The sequence below is a fragment of the Strix aluco genome, chromosome 34, assembly GCF_031877795.1.
Source record: "Strix aluco isolate bStrAlu1 chromosome 34, bStrAlu1.hap1, whole genome shotgun sequence".
Classification (NCBI taxonomy): domain Eukaryota; kingdom Metazoa; phylum Chordata; class Aves; order Strigiformes; family Strigidae; genus Strix; species Strix aluco.
This window is the reverse complement of record NC_133964.1, coordinates 212,694-222,193: the sequence shown is the minus strand read 5'-3', so window position 1 is coordinate 222,193 and position 9,500 is coordinate 212,694. Positions and strand designations below refer to the sequence as shown.

The following is a 9,500-nucleotide window of genomic DNA, read 5'->3' as shown; positions in this document are numbered from 1 at the left end:
GGAATCAAAAATCTCAGAGATGTTTAATGGGGAGGGGAGTTTTCCACTGGATTCCTCTGCTCTCAGCAGCATCCAATTTCCTGTCAAGGGAACAGCTGGGTGTGACCCTCCTGCAGATTCCAGAGGTGCAAGCCCAGGGCAGCTGAGAGCAAGTCTGATGGACAGCCTGGCTCTCCTCACTCTGCACTAAGGCTCTGCCCGTTTGCACCCCCGCACTCTCCATGGAGCACTTGTAGCGCAGCAGCAATGTCCAGGCTGTCTGCCTTCAGAACGCACTCCTCAGGTAGGACAGGGCAACAGGAGCCAAAGCCACAAGAGCAAAGCCCCACAGCTCTGCTCTGCAGCCGGGGGCCCTGGGAGGGACAAGGCTGAAATCTCTTGGATGTCAGGAGCGGAGTTAAGCAGCGATGACTGCGGGTTCCTCTCTGCCTGTTGGGGCACAGCAGGACTGACTCCTGCAGAGGCCACAGCAGAATCCCTTGCTCCCCACTGCCCCCTCAGCCAGCAAACACCAGAGCTCCAGCCTGGGAGCTGCAGGAAGGTCTTTCTGGAAGGACAGTGTTTAGGGGGTGTAGTGGTTCTGTCAGAAATTGAGTAAGTTTTGCTAGAGAAGTCAGTCCTAAACCTTCACTGCTTTTTCCTGCTTGAACAGCTCACTATGCACAGAGATAGCAAATGTCAAACGGCAGCTCCATCACTGAGTTCCTCCTCCTGGCATTCACAGACACACGGGAGCTGCAGCTCTTGCACTTCTGGCTCTTCCTGGGCATCTACCTGGCTGCCCTCCTGGGCAACGGCCTCATCATCACCGCCATCGCCTGTGACCACCACCTGCACACCCCCATGTACTTCTTCCTCCTCAACCTCTCCCTCCTCGACCTGGGCTCCATCTCCACCACTCTCCCCAAAGCCATGGCCAATACCCTCTGGAACAACAGGGACATCTCCTATTCAGGATGTGCTGCCCAAGTCTTTTTCTTTTTCTTCCTGATCACAGCAGAGTTTTCTCTCCTCACCATCATGTCCTATGACCGCTACGTTGCCATCTGCAAACCCCTGCACTACGGGACCCTCCTGGGCAGCAGAGCTTGTGTCCACATGGCAGCAGCTGCCTGGGGCAGTGGCTTTCTCTATGCTGTGCTGCACACAGCCAACACATTTTCACTACCACTCTGCCAAGGCAATGTCCTGGACCAGTTCTTCTGTGAAATCCCCCAGATCCTCAAGCTCTCCTGCTCACACTCCTACCTCAGGGAAGCTGGGCTTCTTCTTGCTAGTGCATGTTTAGTTTTTTGGTGTTTTGTTTTCATTGTGGTGTCCTATGTGCAGATCTTGAGGGCCGTGCTGAGGATCCCCTCTGAGCAGGGACGGCACAAAGCCTTTTCCACGTGCCTCCCTCACCTGGCTGTGGTCTCCCTCTTTATCAGCACTGGCCTGTTTGCCCACCTGAAGCCCCCCTACTTCTCCTCCCCAACCCTGGATCTGGTGGTCTCATTTCTTTACTCAGTAATTCCTCCAGCAGTGAACCCCCTCATCTATAGCTTGAGGAACCAGGAGCTCAAGGATGCCCTGAGGAAACTGATAACTAATTGTTATTTTGAAGCAATAAACTACTCATCTTCTACTGCACAGCAGTTATAATATAACTCTGTACAGGCCCAGCCTGTCATTTGCATCTTCTGTTGGTGGTGATTGCATTTTACTTGTAATGATGTTGTCATCCCCTTTCTGTTTCACTGTCTGCATTTCTTTTCTGACTGAGTGGCTGCATAAATGAGGAGCCATGATCTCTGTGTGTTTTAACAAAATAAAGGGCAGGCAGTGATTCTTCGTCTTCTGGGATCTTTCCTGTAAGGTTTTACGGACCTGCAAGAAAAATTCCTGTGTGCAGACGTGGAGAGTAAGAGAGTTCCAGCATGGCAGTACTACCAGGGAGCAATTGGTCTTCTATAGATATTCCCTCCTCACTTCCACACTCTTTTCTGATCCCTTCAGTTTGGTGTAAGTCCTGAGTGCTCCGGCAGCTTGGTCGCACTCCTGCTACATGACAGTTCTGTGACCACAGGCAGGGACAGGCAATGGGCACTTCTGTGACAGAGCCGGCCTCCGTAAGAGCAGTTCCATCATGAAAGAGGATCTGCTCAGGGCAGTGCCTGAAGGCTGAGGTCTTCTTCCAAACCTGATCTCAAGAACATGCCCAAGAAAGTGGCCCGCAGATGAAAACACCAGTGAACAGGTGCACAGTTTGATTTGCAGGGTGGGAGCACACAGCAGTGTCCTCGCACAGCCAGGCCTCCTGGGAGAGACTTGAAGGACCAGGGTCTGGTCTGTGTCTGTGCTCACTGGACACACTGGGGAAGCTGCCTGTGCTGGTTTGACTGGGATAGAGTTAATTTTCTTCCTAGTAGCTGGTATGGGGCTGTGGTTTGTTTTTGTGCTGAAAACAGTGTTGATAACGCAGGGCTGTCTTTGTTATTGCTGAGCAGGGCTTACACAGAGTCAAGGCCTTTTCTGCTCTTCACCCCACCCCACCAGTGAGCAGGGTGGGACTGCACAAGGAGGTGGGAAGGGACATAGCTGGTACCTACCCTAACTGACAAAAGGGATATTTTATTCCTTATGACATCATGCTCAGTAATATAAAGCTGGGGGAAGAAGGATGAACATGGGGACCTTCAGAGTTATTGTTTTTGTCTTCCCAAGTCACCGTTACATGTGATGGAGCCCAGATGTCCTGGAGATGGCTGAGGCCCTGCCTGCAAATGGAAAGAATTGAATGAATTCCATGTTTTCCTTTGCTTACCTGTGTGGCTTTTTCTTTACCTATTAAACTGTCTTTATCTCAACCCACGAGTTTTCTCACTTCTACGCTTTTGATTCTGTCCCCCATTGTACTGAAGGGAGTGAGTGAGTGGCTGTGTCGGGCCCAGATGCTGGCTGGGGTTAAACCATGACACTGACCAAGGGAAATCAGTACCTTCTAGTCCCTCAGAACCACCATTTGCAAGACTGGTCTCTCACCCCAGATCGCAGAGGTTCTTTCTCCCTCCATGAGGTACATCAAATCAGTAGCTCAGAAGCTCATGTTTACATTGTAGGGAGGAGATGTAAGCATGCACATCATGTGTGTGAAGTGAGAGAGAACAAATGCCATCAGCTATTCCTGGGGGTGCCATGATGGTGTGTGGCACAATCTGTGTCATAAGGTCATTTCACATTGACAGTAACGTCCCCTGGGAAACAAACCGAATGCAGCACTGGGATGTGTTTCCTTGAACCGAGGTCCCTGAGTCCATTCCTCATGCCGTAGGGCATCTCACACGAGCGCAGAGCAGAGTGATCACCACAGGGCTGAGGGGCCTCCCAGCCTCTGGCAATGGCAGCAGGAGGCCAGAGAGACACTACGACTCCTGCTATGCACTGCCTCTGCGTGTGCAAGGGAAGGACTCGTGTTTCTGAACACCCCTGTGTGTAAGATGAGTGCATGAGGCCAGCTGAGATGTGGACACCTGACAGAGCCCTGACACGTCTCTGTGTGTCTCCAGGAACCCCCACTCTGGCAGTGAGACTTATCTCAGCTGCCTTGGACAGGCTCATTGCAAGTGCTCCTGTTCGTTATGTCACCCTCACCTGTGATTCTGGACTGAGCCCTCAAAAGTGTCAGAGCAATCAGAGAGGTTCTGGGGTCCATGGAAAAGGCAGATGTCAAACGCATCTTCAAGAAGTGCAGGAACGAGAAGTGGGAGAATTATAGGGGGAGAACTATAGCCTTGTCAGCTTCCCTCCATCCCTGGGAAGATGGTGGGACATGTCCTCCTGCAGCCATCTCCAGGTAGTTGAAGGACAAGAAAGGGATTGCTGTACCAAAACAGGCAGGGGAAAGAAGGGCATGTTGTGCACATGGAATTTTGCAAGGCCTTTGACATGGTCTTCCATGGACTCCTCATAGCCAGCTTGGTGCTACCTGGGCTGATGAAGTGGATGCTATGGTGGGTGGGATGTTGGCTGGGGGATCAAACCCAAATGTCATCAGTGGTACAAAGTCCTGTGTGCAGCCGGTCACTAGTGGCAACCCTCAGTGACCAGCACCTGGGCCAACACATTGAACATCTTTACCATCCCCCTGTATGATGGGACAGAGCGCACTTTCAGCTCCTTTGTGGGTGATGCAAAGCTGGACAGAGGCCTTGAACAACCTCACCTGGTTCACCCTGCCTTCAACTTCAAAGTCGGACAAGAGGTTGTCCAGGGCTCTCCTCACACCTGAGTTACTCTATGATTCCATGAAACTTTCCCTTGATGAATTTTTTGAAGACAGAATAGGCGGAGGAAAAGGATCGCATTGACTGAGCACTTAGAGATATGGTGTAGTTGAGAACTATAAGTGTTAGGTTAATGGTTGGACTGGATGAACTTCAATGTCTTTTCTAACCTTGATAATTCTGTGAAATTAAAAAAGAGGCAGAAGAAGAGATATAAAATGTGTCAACATAGCTACAGCAGTTCCTGTAAAATATGTTTTTCCACTCAAATTGTTAATAGGAGATATATATTTAATAGATATGATGAAACAAACCTACTTTGATCTGGTCAGGCCCTTGGCCATAAGGGGGGTGATGGATGCGTATGGTCTTATGAGGTCAGTTGTGTCTCAGAAACTCACAATTCAGTAGGAAGCATGTGGCTGTGAAGGGGACCGTGAGGTCAGTTCTGTCTCTGGAGGTGACAGGCCAGCAGCAGGTACACGGCTGGGAAAGTGCCTCTGCCAAAGTACCCATAGGCCTTACCCAGGAGAAGGGCTTGGACATGGGCTGTCATGTCCATTCCACCTGAGTACATGTGGGACAGCAGCAGGCACATGGCTTGGTCACGTCCATCTGAGAAGCTGAAAGGCCAGCAGCGGTCATGTGGTTTAGAAGATCCTGGTGGGGTTCCTGCTCTCTGGTCAGGTGAAAGGCCACAGGAAGGCCTTTGGGTTGGGTTCCCTTCTGGGAGGGCAGTTTCTGAGGTGGTAGAGCTTTCCTTGGTAGTGGGAAACATCACTGAATGTCGGGAAATGGTGGGGTGGGAGCAAGGCGGGGAAGGGAGATGGGTGCTCCAGCCTGCAGGGAGAGAGGGGCAGGAGTGGGACAGGGTAGAACAGCCTGTGGTGGGGATGGCAAAGGGCGCTGGCAAGGATGGAAGGCACCAACAGATCCCAGGTCTTTGTCCTCTCGTGTGGTGGATGAGTGTTTTAGATCACTTAAAGTATCACGGGGAAAGGTATTAGCAAAAAGTGATTTTAATGTGAATTTGTAACAGTGTGACTTAATGAAATTTGATGGCAAGTTTCACTCTATTACTTACTACATGGAAGAAACAGCGAAAGGAAAATTGAGGTAGAATCGAGTTAGAATGATTTACATAGAGACTGAAGATGCAGGAGTGTAGCGGGACCCTCCCATTGCATCACGAGGTTCAGATCAGACCCCTTTGCTTTCTAAACTCCTCCTCAGAGAGGTGTGTAGGTGCAGCAAGATCCAACCTTAGTCCCAGACCTGGTCAAGTGTTTATGTCTAATGGAATTCATATAAAGAATAAGAAAAATATCTTGTTGATTTGTTATGTTAATTTGTTGGGGAATGAGTGATTATATATCCCACAATATTTTGAGGTAGCAGAAAGTTAAGATGTATTAACACTATGAAGGTAAACCACAAGATTAGGTTGAATGATTTTTGGCAATAATTAATCACTGGCACTTAATCACTTATAAGGGTGATTTATTAAATTCATTATAATCAGCATTATAAAGTTCCCTGAATCAAATAGACACACACACAAACGTACACACACACACAGGTACAGAGTTTAACGTGTGACAGTAAATTACTGGTACCAAATGGTCACTGAAACTTAGCGAAATCTAATTGCAGTTAATTCCTCACTAGTCTTTGTCATCATTTCTCAGCAGAGAATTTTTGAACCCTTTCTCTTCATCGGCATCTCTCAGCAGACGATCTTGGAAATCTTCATGAAATCTCTTCTATGGAATCCTCACAAAATCTGCCCTAAGAGGCATCCCAGCTCAGAGGGTGATACTGGGGCACAGCCTGTTGTGATCCCGTAGAGCTCAAAGGGTCACACTTAGGGTCGCTATTTATAGGATCACGAGATGATTGACTTTGGTCAGTATTTTTTTCATATCGGCCACAATTCTTGTCAGGTAATTCTGGTACCTCCCCGAGTGGGCTACGATCCAGGCAGCAGGAGTTTCAGGTTCAGTTAGGAAGTGCCCAATCGTCCTAACGCACTGTAGTTATAACCAGGACAAGAAAGTACCAGATTGTCCCAACTGGCTGCACTTGTAGCCAAGATAAAAACGTGCCAGATCGTCCCAGCCCACTGCACTTGGAACCAAGACAAGAACACAATGTTGGCTGGTCCTGACATCTCAAGGTGCCCCAGGGATCTGCTCCACCACACCTTGGCTATGGCAGTTGCCCATGAAAAGACTTGTCCTTATGGCACTGCAGCCTTATTGCTTCCTCGCAGCCCCATGGGTAAGCTGGAAGTTGTTGTGCCCTTGTTGTCTTGTCATTGAACCTCCCTTATGAGGACAGGCCGAGAGAGTTGGGGGTGTTCAGCCTGGAGAAGACAAGGCTCCAGGGAGAACATATATTGGTGTTCCAGTACTTAAAGGGGCTACAGGAAAGCTGGGGAGGGACTCTTTATCAGGGAGTGTAGGGATAGGAGGAGGGGTCACGATTGTAAACTGAAGAGGGCAGATTTAGATTAGATATAAGGTAGAAATTACTGTGAGGGCGGTGAGGTACTGGCACAGGTTGCCCAGAGAAGCTGTGGATGTCCCCTCCTTGTAAGTTTTCAAGGCCAGGTTGAGGAACCTGATCTAGTGGAAGGTGTCCCTGGCAATGGCAGGGGGGTTGGAACAAGATGGTCTTCAAGGGTCCTTCCAACCCAAACCATTCTATCATTCTATGATTCTATAGACAACCTTGCTCCTCACCTTGCCACCCTCATTATTTCTCTCCTTGGCCCCCAGAAATTGCATCACTTTTCTTTATATCAGACTTCTCCCCTGAAGCCCACACCTGATTGTGACAGCTTCTTTGCAGCAATTTCTACCTGCTTTCCTTAGAGCACTGGAGGTAATCAGGCACAGAAGGGTTTTTTTAAATTGGGAGAAAGAAAAACAAAAAGCACATCACACTGGGGTCTTTATTCACTCCCTTAAACATAGTCAAGGAACAGACCAATCATTTTCACAGTGTGCCTGGATACATCTTGTCTTCAAGGATGACATCCTACAAGGACAACGATGGTCCATATCAAAACTCATTTGAAGCTTGAACAGGATTCCAAGATGAGCTTTTGGTACTTCAGGAACAGCTAAAGAAGAAACAGAGATACTGCGGGACCACTGCTGAGTTTAGAAAGAGCAGGTGTAGGTAGATCTGAGATGGTCTGTGTCCTCTTTGCCTCAGTTGCCACCAGCAAGGTCCCCCAGGCCTTTGTGTTTTCAGTCAAGACTCAGGACAGGAAAAACCAGCGGTGGGTGGGGATCAAGGCAGGGGTGACTTGAGCAAACTACACCCTTACCAGTCCATGGGAGCAGTGGGGCTGCACCCAAGGGTGCTGAGAGAGGATTTCACCAGGACATGCTGGTCTGTTAGGATCCCAGTAAGAGAGGCACTCAGACTCTGTGAGGCATCATTTAAAATGCTGTTCGTTAGTGCTAACACCATAAGGAGAGAATCGTAGAGCTAATCTTATGTCCCTCGAGATGGTGGGAACCCCAGGGGATGTATAATTGAATGGGCTTCCGACCTACAAGCAGCATGCCATGCAGACCCCATCTGTCGATGAGAGTCTCCTGGTTTGGACATTCAAGCTACTCTGGAACTTTCTTAGAAGGAAACAACATAATTTCTCATTTCTGCAGTCAAAGAGGAACAACGTTCTCATGAGAACTTCTTGCTGCACTGTGGGGTACAGGCACAGCCAGGCAGGTGGCATAAGGAGCAGCAGAGAGTGGGAGCTGCCTGCAGGCTCCTCTGTGACAAAGAGCTGCTGAGGTTGTCCTGTGGCCAAGGGACCCGTGCAGCACAGCACAGGCGTGAAGACCGCGCTGTACATGCAGCAGCACAGAGCAGCACAGCACTGACTGCTCAGGTTTCCCTGGGAGAAGGCTGGGCTCCACCCTGGTGCCCAGCTGAGGTGCTGCGGCCCAAATGTGCACTGCCAGGAAGAGCTGTAGGTCCATTGCTTGTCACAGGAATGTGACGTTTTGGGATCAAATGATTAGCATAGTGTAGCATGGTGTAAGAGAGAACAGACCAGAATAGAATAGCTCGGATGGAAGTGACCACCTAGTCCAACTGCCTGACCGCTTCAGGGCTGACCAGAAGTTAAAGCATGTTATTAAGGGCATAGTCCAAATGCCTCAAACACTGACAGGCCTGGGACAATGACCACCTCTAAGAAGCTCTTTCCAGTGTTTGACCATCTCTAAGTAAAGAAATGTTTCCTAATGTCAGTTCTGAACATCCCCTGCTGCAGCTTGGAAATATTCCACAGAATCACAGAATCATCTCAGTTGGAAAGGACCTTGAAGATCATCTAGTCCAACTGTTAACCCAACACTGACAGACCCCAGCTACACCATATCCCTAAGTGCTATGTCAACCCGCCTCTTGAACACCTCCAGGGATGGGGACTCCACCACCTCCCTGGGCAGCCCATTCCAACGTCTAACTACTCGTTCTGTAAACACATACTTCCTAATATCTAATCTAAACCTTCCCTGGTGCAACTTGAGGCCATTCCCTCTTGTTCTATTGCTCATTACTTGGTTAAAGAGACTCATCCCCCCTCTCTGCAACCTCCTTTCAGGGAGTTGTAGAGGGCCATGAAGTCTCCCCTCAGCCTCCTCTTCTCCAGACTAAACCCCCCCAGTTCCCTCAGCCGCTCCCCATCAGACCTGTGCTCCAGACCCTGCACCAGCTCCGTTGCCCTTCTCTGGACACGCTCGAGTCATTCAATGTCCTTTTTCTAGTGAGGGGCCCAAAACTGAACACAGTAATCAAGGTGCAGCCTTACCAGTGCCGAGTACAGGGGTAAGATCACTTCCCTGTCCCTGCTGGCCACGTTATTTCTGATACAAGCCAGGATGCCATTGGCCTTCTTGGCCACCTGGGCACACTGCTGGCTCCTGTTCAGCCGGTTGTCAATCAACACCCCCAGGTCCCTCTCTGACTGGCAGCTCTCCAGCCACTCCTCCCCAAGCCTGTAGCGCTGCTGGGGGTTGTTGTGGCCCAAGGGCAGCACCCGGCATTTGGCCTTAGTGAAACTCCTCCAGCTGGCCTCAGCCCATCGCTCCAGCCTGTCCAGGTCTCTCTGCAGAGCCTCCCTACCCTCGAGAAGATCAACACTCCCACCCAGCTTGGTGTCACCTGCAAACTGACTGAGGGTGCACTCAATCCCCTCCTCTAGACCATCAA

At 49.8% G+C, this 9,500-nt stretch overlaps 1 protein-coding gene across 1 annotated transcript; it reads left to right on the top strand.

Moving 5' to 3' along the window:
• Positions 1-588: 588 nt before the first annotated feature.
• On the top strand, positions 589-1,641 carry LOC141917122 (olfactory receptor 14A16-like). The gene has a single exon (XM_074810215.1). The coding sequence runs from the start codon at positions 676-678 to the stop codon at positions 1,639-1,641; it is 966 nt and encodes a 321-aa protein (XP_074666316.1). The 5' UTR covers positions 589-675.
• The last annotated feature ends 7,859 nt before the right edge of the window (positions 1,642-9,500 follow it).